Genomic DNA, 27,878 nt, shown 5'->3' with positions numbered 1-27,878 from the left:
GCCTGTGAGGGCGCAGGGAGAGCTACGAGGGTCACATAGAGAAGCCTAGAAGAGTTGCATTTAGCCATGGGGCCTAAAGTTCCTCACCCAAACAGATGCAACCCAGGACTGGCCTGTGCATGCAGGATCCGACTGGGCTCTCCGTTCCTCCTGTCAACTTGTGTAGGTAAAGCAAGCAGGCTGCCATATTTGATATCACCAGTGTAGGCAAGTTCCCTACACTGGTGGGCTCAGTCTCCACAGACAAGCGGCCCCTAGTGGGTTATTGCAGCATGTGCTGCAATGTCCAGTCGCCCACAACATGATGTAGACTGCAGGGGTCAGTAAACTTTTTCAGCAGGGGGCCGGTCCATTGTCCCTCAGACCCTGTGGGGGCCGGACTATATTTTGAAATAAAAAAATGAACAAATTCCTATGCCTCACAAATAACCTAGAGATGAATTTAAAATAAAAGCACACATTCTACTCATGTAAAAACACGCTGATTCCTGGACTGACTGTGGGCCAGATTTAGAAGGCGATTGGGGCTGGGCTGGATCCGGCCCCTGGGTCTTAGTTTGCCTACCCATGATGTAGAGCAAGCATTTCTAGAACATGGCTGCTCCTCCAGCCTGCCTAGAACAAAGCCCCCATCCAAACCTGCCTGCCCTTTTTGTTTTACATTCTGTCTGGCAATGCTGTGATAAGGAGAGGCGCTCCCCAAGGTTTCAGCTGGTACATCTACCCCAACTTCACTTCCAGAGGAGGAACAGCAGGGAAGAGCGATGAAGAGAGGGTGTACAACATCTCCTACATTACGGGGGACAGTCTTCTGTTTGAGGGGATCCTCTGCTAGAAAGGTCATTAGGTCTAGGCCTGGTTGAAAGACAAAAGAACCCCAAGATGGTATGTGGGTGGGTGTGGTGCCCGCAGGATGGGATGGGGCAGGGTGCGCCAGAATCCCAGAGCCCAAGCCATGTTCTGCTCCTGTGCCCAGCAGGCCCATGTTACTTTTTTGGGCAGCGCGGAGCCTGCAGGTGCCTGAGCCACCGCGCCACTCCCAGGAGAGATGTGTAGCTCGGGCGCGCTGCAGGCTCCTTGGTAAGTGCTACTCCCCGCAGTGTGGTGCCCAGTGTGCCCCACCCCCTGCGCTATGCCTCTGGGCAGGCACAATCACCGCAAACACAGAAGTGGCACAAAAGGGGCAAAAATAGCCTTAAAGAAGCACAAAAATGGCACACAACAGTGCTTAGCAACCCCACAAGCCTTTGCATCAAGGCCTGTGGTGAGCTTGAGCAAGGTTTGGAGGGAGCGATTGTGGCGTTCATTTGCAGGCTTTTTCAATTGTGTTCTCATTACACAATTGCACTTAAATGCGTGGTGCCTCGGAACGTAACCCCTGCGTAAATGGGGAGTCGCCTGTATTGTATTTCTATTCAAATTATACTGAATTACTTCTAAATTTGCTTCCCTACAAAACTATTAGAACACGGTTTTTAAAAATGCAAATCAGCACCTGCCTTTGTCCTCTCTTTCTCGTTGATGCGCAAGAAAGATGCTTCGCTGGTATCAGTTCCAGGTGCTTTGTGCTCAAGTGAGAGAGATCCCCTCCGCCCATATCCCCTTGTCTCCTCAATGCTGCATGTGCCCGCAGGCCACATGCAAAAGGATGAGGGAGGAGCTTCTGCTAAATGGGGAGAAATGAATGCGCTGCTGCAGCAGAGGCCTCACCCCTCCAGGATGGTATAATTGTTGCCCACCTGGGGAGTAAGACCCACTCAGGCTTCTGGCACTGAACTGCCTGCTGCCCAATAAGAATGTGAGGGGTGGAGTGGGGTGGGGTGTTAAGAGGAGGAGAGGGAGAAATAGTGAAATTAAAGCAGCAGTAGCAGCATATCAATGAGCCATCAGGGCTTGTGTGAAGGGGCCTCCATGGAAACCGTCTCCAAGATACCACCCTCTCTTCCATCTCTGGCGGGGTATAGCCATTCCCTCCATCCTTTGCCAATCAGCCAGCAGAAATCAGAACCAAAGGCTTTAACACCCTTGCCGAGAGCACATGGGGGTTCTGTTCTCTTCGCAACCTCATTTCGAGACCTCATGCGAAGGGGGAAGGAAGGAGCATGGAGAATTGGTCCAGGTTGTGTGGGCGAAGAGACCGAAAGGGGGGGGGGGAGACTCCCTCAGCTTATCAAAGCAACCAGCATCTCTGTGTCACCATGGCAACCACACTGCCATCCAGCTGGGACACAGTTCATATGAGGAGGAAGGAGGTGATTTACAGGGGAGGCTGGGTGGTGGGGGTGGGAGGGAGGGGGGAGGTATTCACTGGCAGCTGGCCCCAAATGCTGCTCCTCCCGTGCGCACCTACCACCATCCTCTCATGGCAAATTAGGAGGTGCCTTCCCTGCCCGGCCTTTCCACAGCTTACAGTGGGAGTTTGCTGAGTTGTGTCTCTTCCTGGGCATCATGTGCTCCATTTGCTGACCTGCCAAATTCTTTGGCTGTTTGCATTCCAGTAAAGGCCGGGGCGCCATATGACCTCGGTTCCTTGGGCCAGAATCCTGCTAGAGTCAGAAGGGGAACTCCGTTGGCAGGAGGAAGGATGCTGGTTGCCGGGAATCGCAGGTGGGCAGAGGGCTCCCGCTCGCAGGCATGCAAGGACAGGGTGCTGGACTAGATGGGCCTGTTGGCCTCATCCAGCAGGCCTGACACATGTTCTCAACTCCCAACACGAACTGGTTGTCTTTACTCCCTGGCCTCAAACCTTCCACAGCCGCATCTCATCACAATATTGGCTTTAGCAGAAGTTGCTTACACCATCGGTTTATCTCTTTGTTTCTCTGTGATAAGTCTAGTCCTTTGATATCGGAGGAGGGAGCAAGGCTGGCATCAGCACTTGGCATCCTGCCAGGGTCTAGCAGCCTGGTAAGGCCTCTTCCTGATTACTGCTTATGAGCCCTCGCCTTAAAGATTATCAGGCTCAGCACCAAGCACCTGAATACAGTTTTCCACAACACCCTCAACCTATTAGGAGGTGTGAGGAACTTCAGGCCTGTGGGCCTAATGCAGCCCTCTAGGCCTCTCCTTCTGGTCCTTCTGCACCCCCAGTGTGTTTTTTGCCTGGCAGAGATGTGTCTTTGTGTGCTGATAACACCTCCTGCTTGCCTGGACGGAGAATAAAGTCAGATGTGTTTACTTTTGTAGTTTCCACACAGTAAACTGCCTACTGCTGGCATTTAGGCCTTGGAAGGGTCCTCAGAAAAGAATGCAGCTCTTGGGCTGCCCACTGCAACCAGGCAAGGCCCCCACCTCCAACCCACTGACAGAAGAGACACCCCACCAGATGACACTTTGTTCACAGCATATGACTGTCTTTGACTGAAGGGAGTGAACAGTTGCCAAGGGAGGCTGGAGCTCTGCCCGAACTTCCCCATCTCACGTTCACGCACATTTTGGCTAGATCAAGGGAGTAAGCAGAGGGTGGGTGTGTAACAGGATGAAGGGGCATACAACCATGCATGCTGTGGAGAAAGAGCTTCTCCATCTCTCGTAATATTAGAACTCGGGGCCACCCAATGAAGCAGAAGAGTAGGCGGCTCAGGTAGACAAAAGCGAAGTTCTGATTCACACAGCGCATAGGTAAACTGTGGGATTCACAGTATGTGGTGACAACCACCAACTTTGAAGGGGGATTAGACAAATTCATGGGTGATAAGGCTACCAATGTGATCCCGTATTAGAGGCAGTATGACTCTCAGGGTTCGAAATTAGCAGGAAGCCAGGCGCATTTTGCACCTAAAGATTCTCCATTTGCGAGCACCTCAAAAAGTCTGGGTGCCATTTTTTTGTGCCTGGCTGACACTCAAGGATTACTGAAATGTATGTGCTTTGAAGCTTTGAAGTATATGTTAGGGACAGACAATATAAGGAGTGTAACAATAAAGAATAGAATATTTTGAAAACTGAAGTATGGTACCAATATTTTTATTTAAACACCAAATTAGAAACGTATTAACAATTTATGTTAGACATATGATATTAACAAGGTGTCACTTATGCGACTTGCGCATTACTTCATGCTTATCACAATAATAAATAAAAGGTGTTGCTGCCCCCCCAAAGGTGACTAGACATTCTGTTTTGGCGCCCACAACCCAGGTTCTGGGAGCCATCCTAGCTTTTCTATCCCGATTTCTAATGCTAAATTGACTCTAAAGTTGCTGAGGAAAATGGGTGGGCTGCTAAGGGCTTCCCAGAGGCATCTGGTTGGCCATTGTGGTGAATAGGCTGCTGGTCCAGATAGGCCTGTGGCCTGATTCAATAATGTTGAAACTACAAGCCTGCCTTCTTGCTCCTTTTCCCCAATCACTGTGCACGATGCTGCCATGCTCCTTGGAGTAAGCTTTGCCCCTCCCTGGGGCTTTTCCCACTGATTACATCTGGTCTTGTACCTGGGCTGAGGTTGCTGATTGGTAGGTCTTTATTTTGCCATAGTAAGAATAGAGGATGCTCAGCATTTTTATTTCATGACTTGGGGAGGGTTACTGTGACGCAGGTGGCGCTGTGGTCTAAACCACTGAGCCTCTTGGGCTTGCCGATCAGAAGGTCGGCTAGTTCAAATCCCTGCAATGGGGTGTGCTCCCATTGCTCTGTCCCAACTCCTGCCAACCTATCAGTTCGAAAGCACACCAGTGCAAGTAGATAAATAGGTATCATTGCAGCAGGAGAGTAAACAGCGTTTCCGTTTGCTCTGGCTTCCATCACGGTGTTCCATTGTGCCAGAAGCAGTTTAGTCATGCTGGCCACATGACCTGGAAAGCTGTCTGTGGACAAACATTAGCTCCCTCGGTCTGAAAGCGAGATGAGCGCCGCAACCCCAGAGTCACCTTTGACTGGACTTATCCAAGGGTCCTTTACTTTTTACTGTGACCAAACTGGAAAAAACATGACATCTGTTGTTTGACTGTACCTTCAGCCAAATTGATTGGGGGCGGGGGGAGAGGAAGAATACTATTCTTAAGCTCATACTACATGTATATTAAGGGGGTGTTGGAAAAGAAACCTACAGAAAAAGAAACCCAATTCTTAAGCTTTTTCTACACATCTATGGAGCTGGATGAAAGAGGGCACCTATGGATTTCATAAAACTGGGAGGGAATATTAGCCTATGGATCTTTTTAGCCTTCCAAAGCCATCAGCATTTCATAGCATTATAAGCAGATTTTTATTACTGGCTATTGCTGCCTTTCGAACAGCAAATGGTTAGACAGTTCATCTGTGTGCTGAAAGCACCCACGTCAGCTAAAAGTAAGCTGCCTGTTGGTTCTTAGAATAGCATATTTTTACCCAAACAACCTGAAGGGACACTCAAATGTTTGGATGAGATTAAATGAGAATGATGTTATAAACAGTATTGCAATTGATTTGCCAAAGAATTTTTTTAAGAGGCAGGAGAAGAGACTTGGGGACTGTCGTGCCAATGCTATGCTGTTCAATACAGCTATGATGCTCTGATATAAAGGTCATCTCTTGAAACAAAGGACGTCTGGTAACTATGGCTTATGCAGACATGGAATCATATGAAGCATACACTGAATTTATTTATCTATCTGTCTCATTCCGACAGGCGGGGGCCATGGCTTTCTGATATAGAGCAGTGTTCTTCAACCTTGGGTGCCTATTTGTTGTTGGACTCCAACTCCCATCATCCCCAGATAGCTGAGCCAATGGCCAGGGACGATGGGAATTGTAGTCCAACAACATCTGGGCACCCAAGGTTGAAGGACACTCCTGTAGAGTACATGCTTTGCACACAGATGATCCCAGGTTGAACTCTGCTCTAAGGCAGAGCTGGATAACCTTTTTGGCTCTATGCAGCTGCCCACCTGTCAATTGTATGTCATTGGGTGATTTGGTGCTTTGAAGTACCCAAGTCAGGATTTCACCTTGGAAGCAGCAAAATGTAACTAATTCTCTACCCCTCTTTTTGTTTTAGCAGGGATTTAAAGGCAAACCCCTTCACACAGCCATGCAGGGGCTCAGCCATTGCAGAATTAAACCCTATGCTTCTGCTTATCAGTTAGTGTCAATGAGTGGTATCTGCAGATTGACTTGGCATCAAAATGGAACCCTTGGTGTGTCAAGAATGGTCAGATTCCACAACTCTTCTCTAAGGAGCTCATGCAGCCTATATGTGAGCTATCTGGTGTTATCCTCATTAACGAATTTGTAGAGACACTGCAGGCCAAGTAAGGATGATTGGCTAAAGCCCATCCAATGAGCTGCTTGGCTGGATATGGATCTGAACCCAGGTCTCCTTTATCCAAGCCCAGCACTCAACTCCCAATGCTACCAACACTGGTTTTCACTTTATACCTTCAGATAACAAGAATTTCAGAAACAGAAGAGACTATACAAGCCTTGCCAACCCTGGCACCCTCCAGATGTTTCGGACTAAAACTCCCATCAGTCACTGTGGCTTGAGCTGATGTGAATTGTAGTCTACAACATCTGGAGGGCGCCAGGGTTGGCAAGGATGAACTACACTGTTCTGTTATTTATCACCATATTATCCTAAGCAAATTGGGGTTGGCCACTGTTCGTATACCTCAGGGGATTAAATAGGATAACCTTCCATATACCACACTGACAATGGAGGCTGATGCCCATTGAGATGGGTAGGGCAAAGGACAGGTGGTCAACAGTAGATCGAACCAGAGCTTTGGGTCTGGTTGAGACCAGACTGAGATTAGTGGGGCAAAGCCCTATTCACTCTTATGGACCAGCCTCTGCTGTACACGAAGTTCCTTGGAGGAAAAGTGGGACACAAAAACTTGATAAATTACAGTATACAACTGTCAGCAATTTTTTTAAAAAACAAACAAACAACCCCTTTTTGTTTTCTAAACAGAAAGTGCCCTAAATTTGCATGTCTCTTTGACTAGATCCTGTGCCAGAATGTCAATAGTCTGCCTTCTGGAAACTTTACCAGCTTCCTGTGTAGTACAAACAGTGTGGAACATCTGCAATGGGGACATGGAGAGCAGAGACCCAGTATGATTTGCCTGCCCAGTGCATTACTTTAAATCAGAGGTGGGGAACCTTCTTCTGATGACGGTTCATTGGGTCACATGAAAAGTCAAACAGGGGCCACAGCCAGTGGTGGGCAGAGCCATCATCAAGAGTGGGTGGGGTCTGCAGGAAGGAAGCACTCTTTTTGTACCACCCCATTCCCACTCTACCTTTTCCAAAGTGGAAGCAATGCCAGGGTTTTTATGCCATGGAGGCGGACAGATGGACAGTGTGCTGGAGAACAGAAGAGGGGCTTCAGGAGGCAGAAGGGCTGGAGGATGCTGAATGCTGCCTGAAACCAGGGCAAGGACCACACGCCATCCCCAGGAGTCTGGTTCCCTAACCCAGCTTTAAATGGTTTTGTCAGTTTCTCTCCTGCTTGGGATTATTGTTGCAAGTAAGTTCAGATCTGTCGGGAAAAAACAGGAAATGCACCAGGAGCTATATAGCACTCTGGTTTGCCCTTCAACATTCCTGCATCTATGTACCCAAGGCAAACCCTGCTATGCAGAAGGGTGATCAGCTTCTGCCATGGTGGTGGTGGCTGATGAAAGCAGGAACTGATGAATGGTTCATCAGTAGGACATTTTAAGATGTTAGACCCAAAACAAAGAAGGCATATGTGTGTGCACAGCACTTGGCTCTGCTTCATCTAGCAGAACCACCCCATCACTGGGATACTGGGTTTTGTAAACTCTGGGTACGAGAGCATAATGTGCGTTCTGCACATATGCAGAATTTGCCAGCAAGCTGCTTTTTAAGAATAACAAAAGTTTCTAGCTCTCATGATTGTAGACACACATTTGGAATGACATCGGCAGAGTCTGATATTCATAGTCAGGCAGCACTTCTGCTGATTAGTGGTGTGCAGGATATCAAAATGGCACCACCTACCTCCTTGCGCTCCGCCCACCCGCTCCAAGACCCCTGTTCCCCCTTCTCTCAGATCCCTACCCACTTCTGTTTTCTGCCACCCGAGCTCTTGCCCGAGGACTCTAAATCCTTTTCAGAACTTGCTCATTGCAGAAGGGGAACTATGCAAAATAGAAGAATGTAAATAGTTTGATTTGCATAATTTATTTTCCACGCAATATAATTTATACATCTTTGGTATCAAGTGCACATAGCACCATCCATCGTGAGACGCTGCAAAGCAATTTAGAGCGAAACTACCCACTGCAAGGCAAACACCGGGGTCTCTGCCCTGTAACATTCATTTTCAGGAGGTAGGGACATTTTCAGGGAAGAATTGGTAGGGGCCAACATCACTGCTCCATTGCAAACTGGTGTTTCAGTGCCAACGTGACGCGAGCCAGTTCTGCCCCTACCCCCAACAGTTCCCCCCTTGCTTTTTCGTCCACATCAGAGGCTAGAAAATCAGCTGGAAGAGAAACAACCCATCCTGCACCCCAGGGTATATATAGGGAGAAATTAGCATTTTCAGTTAGCGTTCGGCACCCCCACCCCCAGCTGTTTCTCCCTTACAAATACAGTGGTACCTCGGGTTAAGTACTTAATTCGTTCCGGAGGTCCGTTCTTAACCTGAAACTGTTCTTAACCTGAAGCACCACTTTAGCTAATGGGGCCTCCTGCTGCCGCCACGCCACCAGAGTACGATTTCTGTTCTCATCCTGAAGCAAAGTTCTTAACCCGAGGTACTATTTCTGGGTTAGCACAGTCTGTAACCTGAAGCGTATGTAACCCGAGGTACCACTGTGGCTCCCTCTGCATTACCTTTGCAAATGCACATCTGAGAAACAGGTTTTTGTTGAAGTAATGTGTGGCGTCCGTAAGCTCCACCTTTGACCAGATTCACAGGGAAATCTCCAGGTGCAACCTATATAGAGAGGGGGCTATAGAAGACCTAACCCCAAACTGTAGCAACTGAACCATGGGGTGGCACCCTGTGGCTGCCTAGAAGTTCCTGGACTCCAACTCTCATCAACCATGACCATTGGTGATTCTGGCTGAGGTTGATGGGAGTTGGAGTCCTGGAACATTTGGAAGGCCCTCATGTTCCCCATCCATGATCCAAAGCCTTCAGAGTTGGTGGGTCCTTCCCCCCATCCAGGAACAAGCATGTGCTAGTGCTGTTGGAAAAGGTGCAACGCCCCATTGCTCTTCTCCCCACCGTCAGTGAATGCACCAGAAGAGCTGCAGCAGCACCAACTAGCGCACTGGAAGGAGAATGTGCTGGCTAAGCATTTCTGTGTTAGGTAGGCACTGCACCCAGCCCAAGCCAGGATAGAAGGGAAACAAGCTATGGACAATCCCTTCTCAGCCCCTCATGTATGAAGACAAGAAAATCTAATGAGTTAACCACTGGCAAGAGAACCTAACACACTCATGGTCATACTTTTCAACCTCTGCAAAGCTCATGCCTCCCTGGAAGAACTCTGGGGAGAGAACTGTGGGTGGCACAGCCGGGCCAGGGATTGGCATGGAAAAGGAGCAACAAAGCTGCCCAAGTGGGAATAGCAGAGGACTGAAGAAGAGGTGTCAACATATAAAGCAGCTTAATAGTGGGATGCTAAGCTTCTGGCTCACACCAAACCCAATTTATCCTGCAAGGGTCGTACAGCCACCATCCCCATAGTGGGAAGGCATGGTGCCATGCAGCACCCTTCCCATGGCTGGCGAGGCAAGGCAACAGCCACACTGCAGGGAGCCGGACACAGATAATGGCACAAATGAGATTGACTCTAATCCAAAAAGCCAAATCCGCTAATTGGCAGCTCAGAATCAGGCTCTTTCCGGGAATATAGCCGCAGCTGCTTTCGGAGAAGACCTTGTGATCAGGCACACCTCTGGGCCCAGCAAGCCACAAAGGCAGGATGTGAACTCGAGTCCCCTTGGTGGGCACATGTCTTACTGGCCCAGGCCACGCAGGCGCTGAGGCAGTGCCAGCAAACATGCCAGGATACTCAAAGCCACCTCCAGAAGGTGGCAAGATGGGAAAGATGCCAGGGACTGGAGGCCAACAAGGGCTGAGAAAGCTAGGAAAAGGTAACGAGGATGTCCTTGATTTCCTGTATAATATCTGTCTTGTGTAGTTATCTCTCACTGGTTAAGGAACTATCGGGATATTCTGATTCTCAGGAACCTCTAGCATCCTAATGGGGGTCCTGCGGATATTCACCAGGGTCAATAGCAAGTGAGAAAATGGCTGTGGGGTTCTTACCTAAATTTATATGGCTTAGGAGATGGGGACCACATCAATCTGTGCTCAGGGTTTATCAGCATGAATTATTCTGTCCCTGGAGAATTCATTAGCTCGCATGCACATTGCTGATTCCTCTTGGAATCTGGACACACGCCCTGTGAAAGCAGGTTCCTTAGGGACATTACGTGACTGCGGTTCCAGGGCTCATGGAAGGTCCAGCACTGTGAAAGACAGTCCACAGCAACCTGGGGGGGGGGGGACTCACCTTCCTTACAGTGTCCTCACAGCCCATCGAGAAGAGGAAAGAACACCTTCAACCTCAGCCTGGGCCGTATTATTTCATGTTGGCCTCCAGCTTACAAATGAGATATATATAGCCCGCAAATTATACTATATATTACACACACAAACATGGAATCAAAAGCCAGAGATTAGTTGGGCGGAATGTCCTTGCAGCCGTGAAGTCGCTGCCGTTTTGAGGGGAACAATGAGGCTGAACCAACATAGGCAGCTAAACACCGACAAAGAGCACGTCGACGCATGTGGCACTGCAGAACGAAGAAACAACGGACAGGGGCTGGCAGGGCAGCTGGGGGTGGGAGCGCATCAGAAAGCAAGAGGATTTAGGGGCTTTCCAGACAATGTGGTTTTCAGAAGGGTAACGAGTTCTGCTTACTAATTTACTGGGCTCCTGCCAGATGATGTCGCCCCAGTGAGAGTATCTCTTACTGAAGGTAGGGAAGAATTGTAGTTCCCCAGAACTCAACCCACTCAGTTCAACTGCTACAAATCTGAGATTCTTTTCCCGGGGAAGCACACCGACTGCACTGGAAAGCACTGTGCGTTTGGTGGCTGCTGCAGGAGTAGCGGGGGAAGTGATTAGTTACCGCCCATGACATGATCTATAGCACTCCTCATTATATGCTGGACTCCACATTGTGTACTTGTGTCATCCTCCAAAACACAAACGAGAAAACTCAACCCTGTTATCCAGGCAGTAACCCAGTTTGGAAAGTGGATTAAATGAGTTATTTCCTTATCCAGGAAATCTCAGTGCCAACAAAGACATCTAGGGGCAGAAGGGCTGGGCTAACAACCCACTCGCTTTACCTTGGCTGAAATGTGTATTGGAGGAGAAGCAGGAGGAAGATTAGCACACAGTGAGGCAAACAGTTTAGAAACTAAAATTTGGTAGGACCCAGTGGCGTAGCATGGGTTGTCAGCACCCAGGGCAAGGCAAGTAATTTGCACCCCCTAACCCATGGATTTGCGCCCCCTAACCCTAACCCCCAGATGTTGCACCCGACCCCCCCTGCACCCCCTAAGCTACACCACTGGTAGAACCATCAAAACGTCAGAAGACTGGACAAAGCAGAAGGGTTGCGCTGGAACAAAGAGAAAGGCAGGTTCTGGTCTCCTTCATCTTGAATTAGCTTGAGGATGAGGACACAGTGAAGGCATTAGCTTTTTAGTAGAGAGCCTAGTGTTTGAACTGGGCTTACTTTCTAAAAATGGCATTACCCAGTTCTGCTGTCTAGAAATGGTCTCACCCAGCTGGTATCTGGCCTAGTGTTCTGTCTAGCAGAGAAACAGTAAACATTCGTTTTTGAAACTTGGGGGGGGGGGAGACTGACACGGGCTTATCAGTTTTGGATGGCCTTACTACTTACAGAACTTAAGTAGCTGGGAAAGGGGGTTTTCTTGACACAGGAGGCAGGGAAGTAGAAACCAGCTCACAGGAATTTGAGGACAAGCTGCTGAAGGTCCAGTTACAGATAGGTAGCCGTGTTGGTCTGCCATAGTCAAAACAAAAAAAAATCCTTCCAGTAGCACCTTAAAGACCAAGTAAGTCAGTTCTTGGTATGAGCTTTCGTGTGCATGCACACTTCTTCAGATACAAGGACCGTGAGACATCCTCAGAGCCCAAGCAAGAACACTTGGTATTCTATTTTTTAAAAACAAATTATTTGTTTTGTAATTTCTTTTTTCTTCTACAGATGCAAAACGCCCTGTGCCAATGCAGCAGGGAGTGCTTGCTATAGTTTTACAGTCTGGGAGGAAGGAAACCGGAAACCTGTATCCCTTCTCTCCTCTCCATTGCAGACATTACCCACCATTTCCAACTGAATGGTTTTGTCCCCCCACCCCTTCTCACTTTAAGATATGACTACTGCACACTGCCTCTGCTTAGAGCTGAAATGCATGTGCATCCTTTTGTGTGTGTGTGTGTGTGTGTGTGTGTGTTTTAATAAAAAAAAGCAAATAAAAATAGAAAGAGCCACAAATAGACTTTCTGGAATCTAACGAAGTGTCTATATCCTCGGCAGCGGGGTTTGTCATGCTATAGCAGCATCAGCATCAAGTATGGCCACAATGCTTCCACTAAGGAGATGGGGACAGGGGAAGCAGTTAAAAAACAAAACAGTGAGGAAAATGGCCCAAATCAGAAAAGCAAGTGGAGGGGAGGGGGAGAAGGAAGGATGCTTTGATCTCTACATCATGGCATCCAACAAAAAGTGAGTGGAAGTTTAGCTAATGTGTTTTTACGCATCCCTTCCTTTAACAAGGAGCTCCCTTCCTTCCCACTTTGGGCTGCTGGCTAGAAGACGGCCCAAGGTCACCTGGAAAGAGTTAGAAACTCAGATAAGCTAGGCACCACATTGCACCTTAAATCTAGGCTCTGGTTGCCACAATGGAATGCCTGTTCGCAAGGGGGCTGGACTAGATGACCCTTGGGATCCCTTCCAACACTGATACTATGATCTCGACTACATCCGCTTGACAGTAGCTTCTGCTCTTACAAGAATCTGCTCTTCCCGCTATGCAAGGAGGAGAAACACAAACAGTGGAAATGGAATTGACTGTGGACTAAGGCAGAGGATTTTAAACTGGCGCCCAGAAATCTCCACGTACTGTACATGACACCAGTCAAGCTTGCAAAAATTTACCATTTGCCCGATAATAAATGTTGGAAATGTAATGAGACTGAAGGTACATTCTTTCACCTTTGGTGGACATGCCCAAGGATTAAGACTTTCTGGGAGATGATCTATAATGAAAAGAAAAAGGTATTTAAATATATCTTTTTGAAGAAACCAGAGGCCTTTCTCCTGGGCATGGTCGGCCAATTGGTGCCAAAGAAGGATAGAACTTTCTTTATGTATGCTACAACAGCAGCAAGAATACTTATTGCAAAGTACTGGAAGACACAAGATCTACCCACCCGGGAAGAATGGCAGATGAAGTTGATGGACTACATGGAATTGGCGGAAATGACTGGCAGAATCCGAGACCAGGGAGAAGAGTCGGTGGAGGAAGATTGGAAGAAATTTAAAGATTATTTACAGAAACATTGTAAAATTAATGAATGTTAGAAGGATGTTGGAATGAAGTTATATGGCTTTAGCAGAAATGTTATAAAAGATCAAGGAAAAACCGATTGTTAATCGGCTAAAGGAGGAAAAGTAAAGTTAGATTATGTCAAGATAAATTATAGGACAAAAACTGAGAAAGAGGGAAAGGATTTGCTGAAATAGCTAATTGAACAAAAAAAGGAGGTGTGAGGAGGTCGATGAAACAAGTAAATGAAAGACAAGATATGGAAATATTGGATGTGTTTTTAATTGTTCTTGTTTTTGTTTCTGTTTAAGATAGGTAGTGTTTTTTGTGTGTGTTTTTATGTAGTGTAATGTATTGTTTTGTTTTGTTTTGCTTAACTTCGTTTGTTTGTTTTTCTGTAATCCTTAAACTCTTAATAAATATTACTTTAAAAAAAACAAAACAGAAATCTCCACGTACTGTAGTTGCAACTGGACCCACACCAGTAGCAAAATGCGCTTGGCGAATTTCAAACACAGCCTGGAGTATCGCAGTCAAGCGAAGATCTGGGTCTCCCAGGCCTCAGTGCAACACTCTAACCTTCCCACCACACTGCAAAATGTTGTGTTCCTGCCTGAGCTGTCCAGCTATGGCCTCTGGTGGGGAAGGGGGGCTGCCTTGCATTGGGCATAAAAATCGCATAACACAATTGGTACCTTTGGAATGAATGGAGTGGATAACTGGTTAGCTATCTGTGTGAATCCAGAGTGGCTCTGTGTCCCCTTTTCCCAGGTGACCTTGTGGAGCAGCCAAGCCTAGCACTAAAAGCAGAGTCACCCACACTCACCTCCGTTCGAACAATGGGTAGCTAATTTTAGTAGTCTTTAGCCACTGCTAGTTTGGCCCCCCCACCCCACCCCGCAGCATGCCCCAAGCTAGCAGCTGGAGTCAAACATTTCCAAGGGCACCTGCAGGCATCTGAACTTGAGCGGACAGGAAGAGATAGAGCCTTTCACAAATGACAGGGATGTCAGGCAGCCCTATCATGCGAGTGGGGCAGAAAAGCTCTGAATTCCCCGTCTCCAAACCGAGCAATTAGGCTGCTAGCAGGGGCTGCATACAACTTCTCCCCGGAATATAATTGCTCCCCACGGGTGGGAATGGAAGGAGATCAGCAGCAGCTGTTTTCCTTTCACTAAACAGAGCCCCACTGAGGTCCTCCCAGCGGCACAACCCACCATTGCCACCAGCAAGCAGCAGGTGAGCCCAGGCTTCCCTTCCCGCTATTTATTATTGTGTTTATACCCCACCTTTGCAAGGAGCCTAAGGTGATGTACATGGCTCTCCCCTTATCATCCTTCACAACAACCCTCTGGGGTAGGTTAGGCTTAAGAGTTGGTGGTTGGGCCCTCCTAAGGCCACCCAGTGAGCATTGTGGCCAAGTGGGGGATTCAAACCCTCGTCTCCCAGGTCCTAGCCTGACACTCTAACCACACCACCACTCTGGCTGCCTTTTTTCTTGCACTCCCAGCCAGCTTTGTAGTTTGTAGTGCCAGGATCTTGTCCAATGATCCGTGTGTTGATCCTCACTCCTCCTGCAGAGCTGGTGGGTTGCAGCATGCTTCTTAGTACGAGTGAAGCTGCAAGGTCGGCCCTAACCCTCTGCTCTGGAGCATCCCACCATGGGCTAGTCAAAAGGAGAGGAGTGTGGGGCAATGAGGAGGTGCCCAAGCCAGACGTTCTGAGATGAGAGGTGGCAGCAGCAGAGAAGAACTTCCACCCAAGATCACCTAGATCCTTACTGACTCCAGAGTTTCCTAATGCCTGCAGTGTGAAAGGGGGCATCAAATTCTCCTCAAAGGAGATAAGTCACACCCACCCACACCCACTTTGGAGGGGGAGCTCACCTATTCCACGGCAGTCATCAATTTTACTTTTCTGTCTCTGAGTAAAAATAAATCACGCATGCACACAATACTCAAAACATGACCAGCTTGTGTTTAAAGAGACACCTTCTCCCACCAGGCCACAATTCCAAAAGGAAGCCTTCTGTACTTATGGCTTCTGGCTTATCCCAAGTGCCTGCAGTTACAGGAGGGCTGAATGCATCAGGCAACAAAAATGTTTGAACCACCAACCAAGCATCCATCCGTAGCCAGGGCCACTGCAAGCATCTGCTGCATAGCCCACCAATAGCACCGGGTTTCTGCAGACAGAGCAGGAACAAGACACCAATCCCTGCTGCCTGCCCCCCACCCCCCAGCCCTAGAGTGGAAAGGGAGAGGAGCAGACCCCCACCCCCAGCGCCACCCCCCTTGTGCAGCCCCTGGTCCATGCACATGTGTTTCTAATGCACCGCAAGCCCCAGGGAACCCGTGTGCAGAAAAATTCCTTTCTGATCGAGTAATGGGCCCCAGCAGCCTCCGCATGGGGGAGGGGCAGCTTGGACCACCAGACCCTCCGCAAAGGGGAGAGGGAGGGAGGAAAGCAGCACATGAAACCTCCTCCTTTTGTGGAAGGGGCAAGGCCGGAAAGCAAAGCTTGGCCTGAAGATGGGGAGAGCATTTAGGGATTCTCCGAGAAAGCAAGGACTAACTGTCATCAGGCGGATCGCAGCTCTGGATCTGCACCCCGCCCCCTGCGCAACTTGCTCTGGATTCCCCAGTATTAGGCCACAGCCTCTGCAGGCCTGCGCTCCAATGCAATCCGCACCTGCGCAACAGGGAGCATGCCTTACAAAGAGCACATGGGCTAATGTAATCCCAAGGCAATGGAAAACCAAAATGTGGGCAGCTGCCTCTCATCCAAGATCCACATCTAAGCACTCCCCCCCCCCACACTTCCCCCATCGTAGCCCAGGACCTCCCCCCTCCCTGCTAGCTCTCTGGGCGCCAGCTTCCAAGCAGGCCCACATGTGCCATCCCTACAGCTGGCGATTCCAGAAAGCACAACTCAGATGGGGCTGCTTCCTCAAGGGCTGGCTATTTTGCCACTGCCCTGGTGGGCCAGTCCTGTAGAAGGTCACAGGTGAATGGGAGGCAGCAGCAGCAGCGCCAGAGCCGAGCCAGCATTTTCCACCCCACCCACCCAGCACAGAGAGAGGGAGAGAGGCCTTTGTCCTTCCTCCACCAGCTGTTTTTTTTCTGCCATGTTCAGCACTTTTGGTGGCTCTCAATCAGGAGTCGCTCCTGCCAGGTGATTGAATGGATGCCCCACAGCCCAGTAAGCAAGCGCTGCCTGTCTGGGGATTTACTGCTCCCCACAAAGGTAGGGAGGCTGTCTCACCCCAATGACCTTGAGCTACAGGAGCTGGCCAGGTGCCCCCTCCTCCACCCCCCCCCTGGATTTCTCTGGAGCCTGGATTTCTCAGACCACATGCGCTGGTGCATTGACAGCTGCTGGCCCACCAGGGTGGGGCTCCCCACATAAAGAAGTTATTGTTCAGCCCCACCCCACCCCTTCACCCCCAGCTGCCTCACACAGCTCCTGCCAGGGAACATGACCCAGAAGAAGGGATGAGCAGGCTCCTTCACCCCATTTCCTAGAAGCCCGGGCAGGGTTTCCTTTGTGCCAAAGTTCAAGCCCAGATTTCATTTTTAAGTGCCAGGGCTGAATCCTGGAACATGCCTCTGTGCGTATGCCATGTGTTGTCCCTATGCCCTACTCGGCCCAACAACACATTCAGAATGAAGCAGCATGGCTTTAGATTGTTAGAAATTACATACAGGGCAAACGCAGGGCGGGGCTTTTTCATGCTATGTCTCTGCACGGTCTGATCTTAGTTAGCCACTTTGATGGTCTGGAGATTTTTTATTCTCCAAAGCAGCAGAACTCCCTGCCCCCATACATTGCACCCTAGACCTACAGAGACCACCCACGTGCCACAGCTCTTGCGAGGTGAAGCCACGCTGGAGCTGGGGGAAATTCTCCCAGAAATGAAGAAGCGACTCAGAGGGAGCCAGAAAAGAGAGTCAAAGGGAGCCAGAAATCTCCACTTGCAAGACGGTTTTAAGGACAAGGTACTGGGGGTTCAACTGCAATGCTTTAGAGAGCATGAGTGGGACCCTGGCGACTGCACAGGTTTGCCTTTGATATTTGTTCCCTTCAAATCCTGTTCTCCCAACTCTAGGCTCAAATCCCAGTGGTCCCCTCTACACGTTTCCTCAGCTGCATGGCTTCCCAAACCCCACCCAGTGACTTGCCTGCTCCAAAGGGCAGCCCAACCTTCACTCTTCCATAGTTCACATCTCTCGGTCCCACTGAATACCCTTCCCAACCCTCTCCTGCTGAGAGTTCAGCCTTCTTCTGCTCTGGCCCTCACTGATGCAGTTGCCCTTTCTCTTTGCCATCAATTATTTGAGAGGGAAAACACCTTGGAAGAGCACATTGCATGGGAGGGGGGCGGGAAGCACCTTCAACCCCACACCAGATGGAAGGGACTTCCTTTCTCTCCCAAGGCCAGCTTGATGCAAGCACTTCTGCTGCTCAGGAAGCAGGAGCAGACACAGCAAGGCCAGCCAGCAGAGACAGGATCCTGGTGGCAGGGTAGTTGAGTTGCAAAAATACACACACACACAAGGTGCCAGGAATCTAGATTCAGGTAGGTAGCCGTGTTGGTCTGACGCAGTCAAAATAAAGAGACCAACTAAGTTTGTTCTGGATATAAGTTTTCGAGTGCATACACACAATTTTTAAATTTATTTCAAGGTGCCAGGAAGGCAGAGAAAGAAGACTCCAGTAGGAGGTAAGAACCAATTCGGTGTAGCGGTCAGAGGAGGGGAAGCAGACGTGATCCTTCCCAGATATTGCTCCAACTCTTGTTAGACTCAGCCAGCACAATCAATGGGCAGGAATGATGGCAGCAGAAGTCCAGCAACATCGGGGGGGCACCACACTGACTCCCTGGGTCAGGATTGGACCAGGGAGCTCAGGACTGGAATCCCTGTCTAGCCACAGAGCTAGGCCATTGAGCCAGTCTCTCTTTCTCCTTCTCCCCACCTTCTCTCTAACCCACCTCATATGGTTGTGTCATGAGGATAAAATGGAGAAGGAAAACCAAGGATGCCACAGAAAGCTTTTTGGAGGAAGCATGGGATAAAATAGCCTAAATATGATAAAATAGAGATAGGTCGCACAACAGCGGAGCAGGGGGAAAGTCACAAAAAGGAATGATAATTATAGGAAGGGGGGAATCTGGGATCCATAGTAGGAGAGATTTTAGTAATATTTTCACAAGGGAGGTGTAAAGTTAGCGGGTGCAGTGAGTCTGAACAGTCAAAGCTGGTTAGGGGGCTAGATTCTCTATCTAGTCTCTGGCCAGCTTGCAGCATAGTAATTTATATCCTGCAACTGTGGAGGCGGTGGGGGTGGTTTAGCTTCTTCCTCTTCAGACTGACACAGGGCAGAGCACTAAAATCAGAGTACTGCTATAGAGCTCCCTGGCAGGAATATTTTTTGACTCGGATCCAAGATATGCTGAACCTCTAAACCTTTCTCTGCTCACTCGGAAGGCCTCTTTCGCAAGCCGCTCAGAAACTGGGGCTGGAGACTAAATAAGACATAAAAGGCTAGTAGACCAACTGCTAAACCGCTGGGGACATTTACTCCGCAGAATCTTATTGGCTGCAAGGCTAGATTCTCATCCTGGCAATTGCCAGACAGGCACCATCTTTTCAGAAAGGATCAGATTCAGGTGAGTTGAGGGCAGCCCTCTGGTGAGCAGTTCACCAAGGGGGCACTAGGTTCCACTCAGGCTGGATTCCCTTTGTGCTCTCTTCTCCTTAAGACAAGAAAACATTGCCCAGGAGACAAATCCATTAGCACACCCAGAGCACTCAGCCCACTCAGAGCACTAGACACCACTGCAGAAGCGACCCCATTTTCCATTCAAGAGATCCCCCCTCCCCCATTTGAGGCCCTGCCAGCAGTACTGATTATATTTCCCATCACCTGTGGCCGACATCTGCCGCTCACTGTCTATCATCCCACAAAGACAGTCCATTGTCCTGGAGATTCGGGTGCCTCAGCATGGGTGCTACTAATTTTGCTTGGCTCTTCCTTCTCAATCTTCCCCAATAATCTCCTATGCACCATCATTGATAACCAAACCATTATTGTACTCCTATGGCCCTCCATACATTTTTGGACTCCAGATCCCATCTGCCTCAACCAGCATTGCCATTATAGCCAGGGGTGATGGGAGTTGTAGTCCAACAACATCTGGAGGGCCAAAAATATATCCCTGACATACTGACAATTTTACAGTGGGGAGGGGGGCAGGAAGGAAAGACAGACCCCTGCTTCTAGGCATTTTCAAGTCTGAAAGTGGGGAGATTACAGTACTTCCTCTTCACTCTCTGCCTTCCTTAGTTTGCCTTTGTCTTTGAGAGTGACCTGTCCTCCCACCTCTCAGATTCATGCCTTTCTGAGCACACAACTGCACCCCCTCCACCCACACTGTCATCTCATACGTGTGTGTCCCACTTTCTACAACAAACACCACACATACTATGTGCCCACTAACCAGCCACACTCCTTTCTGTTTGTGTGTGTGTGTGTGTGTGTGTATCATTTGTGGGATACGTCTCCAGCTGAACAGACCAAGAGGCCTGGCTTGCAAGCTGGAAACAAGAGAGGGGTGTCTGAAGTGCCTGGGCTTTGAAAGAGAAGGAAGCAAGCAAAGAGGAGCAGCTGGAGACCTTCTGGTCTAGAAGGAAGAGGAGGAACCGGGTGGGGAAGAGCAAACTACAAAGAAGCAACAGCAAAATAAAGCACTGGGGAGGAAAACTGATAGCAGTGCAGAGTTTACTCCATTTGCACTAGCAAAGTTATAAATTGTCAGGCTGCAGCAGGTCAGAGTACTGATGAAGCTTTATCTAAAGAGAGCAACCGATCTCTACGACTCCCCACAAGCTGACATGGAGCTAGTAAGTGGCATACCAGGACCACTGCCTCATTCCTCTGTCCCCCTGTGATCTATGTGCTGCTCATGTGGGCAGTTCCAGCACCATTGTGAAAGGAGAAGCTGAAAGGAAAGCAGTTGTGATGGGTTTCAGCTTCTGAACCAGAAGGTTTATGCCGCCCAAAGGCCACTAGCACTTGAAAAGACCTTGCCTTGGAAGAATGTCACACACCTGCACACCCCAGGTTAGCAAGGAAGGGGGTCAGAAACGGCCCTTGGCAGTGAAAGTGGTGGCTCACAGGGAGAAGAGCACTTTCACATCCACAGGGCGCTTTTTCTTTTTTTTTTCATTTTGGCCTTCTGGAGACAAATGAGCTTTCAGCAACCTGAGTGGGAAGAGAAAAACCACAACAGCCGATACAGAGAGCAGAGCTCCTGGCAGACAGAAAGGGCAGGGTGTGGTAGGGATAGTATGAAGTGGACCCAGGAGATGTAAGAAACTATTTGCAGAGAGAGAAAACACTGCATGTCAGTGCAGACTGAGAAATTGAGGATCAGGGCAGAAGAAATCTCACAGGATTTCAAATTCTGGGTTAGCAACTCTGGAAGGAGAAGGGAAAAACAACAATTCTCCAAGCACACTATGGACTTGGTTTCTTTAAGAAGCATTAAGTACTTGTCAGTTAGGTTTTTAAAAAGCAAAAGCATTTTCTAAGAGCTGCTCTGGAACAGACCAGGAAGCCTTTAGTGGCTCCAATTATTATCAGTCACACACAAGCACATGTACAGGACAAAGTGATTTCCATTATTCTTTAACCAGCTCATCTGCATAACAAGGTATGGGGCGGTCTCCCATTCCCATTTTACACATGGGGAACGGATGCTGAAAGAAAGTGACTTGTTCAAAAGCATCCCACAGAGGCTATAGGTGGCCACTGTTTTGAACCTAAGTCTGAGCACTTGTAAATAATTAGTCCCCCTTGTGGTGCATATTAAGGACCAGATTAAGTGCTCCATAATTGCAGGGTGAATTAATCTTACAGGAGACTACGTGGCAAGTGCTTCCTGGCAACTGAGTCCTGCTATCTTATGTTTAGGGAGCATCACTCGAGCCCTCTGTGCAATTCTGCTTCAAACGGAAAAAACAGGTCCAGAAACTAAACTACCAGGGAGAAACCTTCAGTTGTCTGGGCCATTGCTGCAGACATGGGTGGACTGCTTCATCGCTTGCAGGGAAGTCTCAAAGCATGAGGAAAGCAAAGGAACCTCGCGTGCAAGTCTCTCAAGAACCTTCTGCCTCTCACAAAGTGTGAACGTTCATTGGCTGGGAACGCCAAGTATGCAGGCCTCATTAACAATAACCCCCAACACCCCCAACACACCCACACAGAATTGGGTGACTGCAGAAATGGAGCACATGTCTATTGTTTGGGGCTTTGTAGGAGATGGCTCCCATTTCATCTTGGGAGGCAGCCTTCAAATCAAGGCTTCCCCATAGCAGCAGGCCCAGAAAATTGCAAATAAAGGGTTGTGCTGAAAACATCCCCCAAGTCTATTCTGGGAAGAGCCCCTGAGAGCAGGGATGGGCCTTCGCTGCCACCACCACCTCCAAAGAGAAAGGAGAGCCCCTTTGCCAAAGAGACAGGCGGCCTGTGGACAGCCAGGCCTCGGCAGCCCAAAAGAAAAGGATGCGGCACTTGGGGGCCCTCGACGCCTCCTCCTTGCGCGGGGATGGCTGCCTGCGGAGGGCCCCCTTGGCTCCTTTCTGCCTCTCTCCTTCTCCTCCCCTCCAACCCCACCTCCTCTTCTCCTCCTCACAGCCCACCAGCCCCTCCCCTCCAGCCTCCAGACCCCCTCCTCCCCCTCCCCCTCGCCAGCCCCACCTTCCTTTGTGTAGCGCGTCTCTATCAGATAACTTTCACCCCAAAACTGGAGGGGAAGAGAGGCTGGTACCCGGAGGCGCGGGATAAGCGCAGATGGGCACCGGGCGCCGAGCTGGACGGCGCGGGCTGACTCGGGAGGGCGCCGCGGACGGACGAGCAGGTGGAAGAGGCACCGCGCGGACCCGCCCCCGCCGCATCCGAAGCGATGCGCCCGGGGAAGGATACTGCGGGAGGGTGGGGGGAAGAAAGGGGGCGCGTCCTGGAACCAAGGTGGCACCCGCAGGGCTGGGGCGCGACTCCGACCCCCCAATTTTAGGGGTGGAAAACGCCTTCGGGACTTCTCTGAACTGCTCCCCTTCTCAAAAGAGCTCCGTGGGGCTCCAGGGCGGGACGCCGCTCAATATCCCCCCTCCACCCCGGACTCTGAAAAGGCTGCTGGAGCATCCTCGGACTGTGCCCTCCTTGCGCCCCACAGAAAAAGGCCTCGCCCCAGATCCCGGGCCTGGCCGCGCGTTGCCAATGCACCATTTTGGGTTGCTAATGGCTTCTTCTCCCCCCCCCCCAGCCATGTCCCAGGTCCGGGAGGCGAGCAATCTCCCGGATCGCCTCTATGGGGAGCGCGGGTGGCGGGGGGGAGAGCGCTGTTGGTGACTCCCCGTAGAAAAGCGGGCGGGCAGACGCCGCCCACGCCCCCCTGCACAAAGCAGAGACGGCAGCCAGCGCCCCCCTCCCCACCGCGGGGACAAAGAGCCCGCTCCCCCGGGGGGGCTTACCAGTCGGTGGGGCTGTCCTCGCCGATCACCTCCTGGTACGAGGCCAGCAGCTCCAGGCGGTTGGCGCCGAAGCTCACGCCAGCCATGCCGGCGGCGGAGAGAGAGGGATGCTGCTTTCCGGGACGTCGGCGGAGGGGCAGCGAGGGAGCCGCGCTCGGATGGAGACAGGCCGCCTGCCTGCTTGCCTCGGAGACACTGCAGCAGTAGCAGCCGAGGGAGGGAGCCGGGCGGCGCGGAGAGGCGAGGAGGCTCCGCCTGCTGGCGCACCCGGTCCTAGCGCCGGCCGCGGCTCAGCATCCCCCTCCCGCCCCTCGGCCGCCTCTCCAGCGCCGCCGCCGCCCACCTCCTCTCGATTTGTCCACATGTGGGTTGCCTGGGATCAGCCATCTTGAGCTGGATCACTTCAGGCACCACCACGTATGTGCAACGGCGGCTCCCGCTTACATTCGGCCCGAGGGGACGGGGGAAAGTTAGAACTTGAGGCATCTGCGCCGTCGGGCCCAAGTTTTTGCAACAAAAACCAGAGCTCCATAGAGAAGTTCCCTCACACTTTTTAAAGCTCAGAGTTGCTGCGGCAGCGCACAGGGGTCCAGAGAAAGGGGCACTCTGCGCACGCTCAGAGGCACTCACGTTCATCGCAACTTTACACAGTTGGCAGCTGAGCCTTGCCCCGTTAAGTGTTATAGGTCTGGGAAAGAGGGTCAGACTTCGCGCAGGACACACCAGAGCAGAAGCTGGCAATTCAAATGACTTAGGTGGCTGAGCTGGGATGCAGCCTCAGGCATCAGTGATCTACACCAAACCTCCAGTTGCATCGATATTGTAGCATCAGTCAGAACTGACTCATCCTCATCTCATGCACTTCAATAGAAAGCGAAGTCCCGCTGCCTACTGCAGTTTAGATCACGTTCTTGTGATCTCAGGGGTGGGGTGGGGGACACTTGGTGGCACTGTGTGAAAAATCCCATTTTGTTGCTAGCACACTGTTTGCTATATAGCAATCATGACTAAACTTTGAGTGATTGACAATACCCAGCCAAACAGAACCTCATGGTTTTGTAGTAGTAATCTCAGCACATCTCTCATTCTACCGAGGATGCCTCCACACAAGCCAGTCTGGAACCGTCATATACACTTAGCATCCTCTCAGCAAGCCCACCACCACCACTTGTTATAGCCCTGCTCAAATGGCTCTTTTGGGAATCCAGAGGAGCACTTTAAGGATTTCTGGATCCCACTTTGCCTCTTGTCTTCCAGCTTCTACCTAGGGTTTTAATAGGTCATAAGATTTTATGGTAACTATATTCGTAATGTATTTTTGTCTGTGTTTGTCCTTTGATGCTATGGCCTGTCGGCTACGCAAATATAGTCTATTCCTATTCAAGGTCTTCTCTGAAAGTGGCCTGGAAAAGCAATCTCACTCCCATACAGTGTGGGCAGCATCTGGGCCACCATGGCACGTTATGAAGTAGGTGCCAACATTCTTCAAGTGTGAGGTGTTTTTTTTCCTCTTAGCACTGCATTTCTTTTCTCAGTCACCTGGCACTTCAAAGCAAAGCCCACGTGGTTTCTAGCAGAAATGCAATTCAGACTTGAGCTACTGTGGAGGTGACCTAGTCTAGGTGATAGAGAAGCCTTTCTATAACAACAACAACAACAACAATAACAACAACACCAACAGAATAAACCCTGTTGCTTTTGTCACTGTCTACCAGTTCTTGCCTGGCACTCCCAAAATTCAATGGGAAAGGCTTAAGCCTCTGCAGCCTCTCCCCAAAACAGAAATCCTGGTCGTGACATGCCATAAGGCCTCCCTATTTTCAAGAAGCAATTTATGAATGGAGTCAAGCTGGGGTTTCCATCTGTCCTAAAGCTCTGCTTATAGATTATCAGCTAATTACGTTCCTTGTGATTATGGCCTTTAAGAATTCATCCAGCCTGTGGCTTTGATGATGCTTTGCCTCTCTGGAAAAATCTGTTCCATTTAAGAAAAAAAGGGAAAACACCCACATCCCCGTAAGAAGAAAAACCATTCTCCCTGCATAAAACAAAGCAAGTGACCCCAAAGACAGTGTAACATACGCCCCCTTGCAAGACACAAAGCTAGCAGGAAGCACAAACCATGTAGTTCCCTACAACAAGAACTGCAAGCATCAAGGAAGTTTCTCGCCAAATATAGGATCAGTAACCACTAAAGCAGAAGCTGGAATGAAAGCACAAATGCTACAAGCTGCACGGGGGAATAGCCGACCAAACAGAAACAGCCACACAGCAGGCATAAGCTGCATCAAGGCTGCAAATGAGGAAGTGCACGAAATACTTCTCCAAGTTGCCAACTGTGAATTCAAGTCCTTGAATTCAAGCCATTCTCAGTCACCCACAGGTCTCTGGGCAATCTTTATGCTATCCTAAGCAGGTGCCGTGTTCTTTGGGACCAGTCATCAACTTAGACCAATGAAGCTTCATATATATGGTTTTGCCGATGTAGATGCCTTCCTCTGTTTAGGTCCGCTGTGACCATCCTCTCCTTCGCTCACATTAACCTGCAAACAGCCACTGCTGCAAAAGGGCTTTGCTTATTTATGCTGGAGGCAGCCTCACACACCACACCGCCCAATCTGCTCCCGGACTGCCTGATTTTCCATTAAAACATTTACAGTAGCAATACAGGTATGAAATCAAACTCCCGGCCAACAGGATATCACAGGCAGTTCCTGCTAAGTTGGGCAGTGCTAAGCTTTCCCTGCACCACTGTTGCTAGCATTTTCTGAAATGAAAAGTTACCACTCGGCTGAAAGTTGTTCTGCAGCTGTCACTTTTCAACAGAGAGACCGTATTCAGTTTCAGCAATGCTGAGTTCCTTAGTCACGTGCACAGTATTTCCATGAAACTATTCCCTTTTGCTTTTCCTCTCTGAGCGTAAGGGGGGGGGGGCTCAGGTTGCTTCTTCCCAAGTAGGACTAATATTAGTTTCTAGAGTGTCTGTCACACCATATAACCCGCACCTGTATTTTTCACCCCCCTTCCAGTAGAACCACACACTGCCCTTTTAAAGACAAAGAAATCAGCACAGCTCACATATGCGACAAAAGAAATACAGACATATTTTTATTAGGCATTCAAAGCACCACCAAGGTGGCAAAGAATTGAAGACTCCCAGCCGGACAGCACGGTTGTGGGAAACACACTTAGAGCAAATCAGAAATAATAACTCTTTGGTAGGGATGCTCTGGGGCCACATCCAGCCCAGGGCTGTGCGCTGCAAGCAAACGCAGCGTTGTATGGCTGGGGAGTGAATCACACGTTCATCTCATGGTGCGAGGAGAAGCAGCTTCTGCTGGTGTGGAGAAGAGGGCTGGATCCTATGACAACTCTGTTCTCCATGGCATTTTAAAATTACTTTGCTTGAGGTCTGTTGCAACTTTATAGCACAAGGCTCTACACACCTTGGAGGTAGTCTGTTTCCAGCACTAGGAAAGGAGTGGCTAAGTCTTGGGAGGGGAAAGAAAGCTCTTTCTTTTTCTTTTTTCTTTTTGACTTGGTTCTTCCCAATTTCACTAGGGCCACATGTCTATGTGGAGGTGAGTTTCCATCACTGAAAGTGGAAATACATACTAACAGGCAGGACAGAGCCAGGCCTGGATCACAGAAATCACTTGTGATGCCTTTTCAAGGAAGGAAAGGCAGACAGGAGCCAAAGTTGGTAGTTACAACACAAAGGAGGCAAGAAGTCACAAGAAGGAGCCCTACCCTGGCATTGGGAAAAGCTATCGCCCCAAGAGGGCGAGGCAGCAAGCATTCACATACACCTGAGGCAGATAACGGACCTCCTAGGTAAGACCAAGTGTCAACTCTGCCTGCTTTGCAACAGCCACTAATGTATGGGATCCTTCAGCTAGGAAGTAACATTTCTGGGGCTCCCCCTCTTTGGCTGCAGCTGGCACAAAAGTGACAAGAGTCCAAATCCTTTGGACATATGGCGACACTATGGCTTCACAGCATGGAGAAGGGGGGTGGTGATTCTGCCCCTGTCACTCAGTGCTGGTGCAGAATGGAATTCTATTTGAAAAAGAGCAGCAGCCTAAAGCTCAGACTCTAAATCCATGTACCTGAATCCTTGCAGAGTACTGAAGGGAAATCTGAGCACTGCAGCTCCCCCATTGGGAATGATTGTCAAGTGAAGGGTTTGGGGTGGTGTGTGGGGGCAGCTCTCTCAGGACAGGACAGGACAGGACAGGGCAAAATGTGGGGGAAAGAGGAATGCAGGGCTTGGGCGAGCAGCAGCTTGGGCAGTCAGATCTCCTCTTCCCCACCCGCTTCCTCCTCCTCCTCCTCACACATGCGAGAAAGCATGGCTCTTGCACAGGGGCTTATCCTTTTTAGAGTAGAATGTCTTTCCTTCCAAGTTGATCTGGCAGATCTGTGGGGGGAAGGAAGGGAGGAAGGACTCAGTGAGGCAAGCATCAGTTCCACGCTCACAGGCCCACCACCCACTTCAGCTCATCCACAGGGACAAAAGAGGAAGGGCAAAGCCACAGGAATACCAAATGGTCCGCTGCCCAGCTTCACCCCCAACAGTCGTTGCCCTGCTAGACTTAAGGCATTGCCAGTCAGCAGGAGGCACCCGAGAGTGCTTGCCACAAAGGCAAGCAAGGATGAAAGGTTAAACCAGATAGCTCCACCCCCAGGGAAAGAGCCAAGCTCAGAAGCCACATCTGACAAGCTTCATGCTAGCAAATTGCTGCCCCTGCCTGCCAGCGATGTCCCTCTATCACAGAATGCTTCTG

At 49.8% G+C, this 27,878-nt stretch overlaps 2 protein-coding genes and 2 long non-coding RNA genes across 19 annotated transcripts in view; 1 reads left to right on the top strand and 3 right to left on the bottom strand.

The window, feature by feature from the left end:
• The window catches only part of DBN1 (drebrin 1), a 41,433-nt gene extending 17,945 nt beyond the window's left edge, over positions 1-23,488 (bottom strand). For 5 of the 13 annotated variants that reach the window (XM_083726263.1, XM_083726268.1, XM_083726274.1 and 2 more), the window contains exon 1: positions 1,500-1,623. In XM_083726263.1, coding sequence (XP_083582389.1) covers positions 1,500-1,597 — 98 coding nt within the window. In that variant the 5' untranslated portion in view covers positions 1,598-1,623. Of the gene's footprint in view, positions 1-1,495; positions 1,624-2,410; positions 2,532-23,091 lie in introns of those variants that run through there. The other 8 variants (XM_083726269.1, XM_083726270.1, XM_083726275.1 and 5 more) reach the window with 7 other exon arrangements.
• Positions 2,168-27,878, top strand: part of LOC310838724 — a 122,330-nt gene continuing 96,619 nt past the window's right edge. Inside the window, exons 1-2 of the long non-coding RNA XR_014561133.1 lie at positions 2,168-2,252; positions 2,499-4,749. This is a non-coding gene — a long non-coding RNA (uncharacterized lncRNA). The remainder of the gene's footprint in view (positions 2,253-2,498; positions 4,750-27,878) is intronic.
• LOC310836323 lies at positions 12,195-22,045 on the bottom strand. The gene is made up of 2 exons (XR_014560006.1): positions 14,015-22,045; positions 12,195-13,128 (listed from the first exon to the last, which is right to left on the bottom strand). It is a non-coding gene; the product is annotated as an uncharacterized lncRNA (long non-coding RNA).
• The window catches only part of PDLIM7 (PDZ and LIM domain 7), a 44,209-nt gene continuing 42,506 nt past the window's right edge, over positions 26,176-27,878 (bottom strand). For all 4 annotated transcript variants that reach the window (XM_083726295.1, XM_083726294.1, XM_083726297.1 and 1 more), the window contains one exon: positions 26,176-27,511. In XM_083726295.1, coding sequence (XP_083582421.1) covers positions 27,425-27,511 — 87 coding nt within the window. In that variant the 3' untranslated portion in view covers positions 26,176-27,424. The remainder of the gene's footprint in view (positions 27,512-27,878) is intronic.

This window comes from Podarcis gaigeae, assembly GCF_964106915.1.
Source record: "Podarcis gaigeae genome assembly, chromosome: 2".
Lineage (NCBI taxonomy): Eukaryota > Metazoa > Chordata > Lepidosauria > Squamata > Lacertidae > Podarcis > Podarcis gaigeae.
This window is presented reverse-complemented; position numbering and strand designations above follow the sequence as displayed.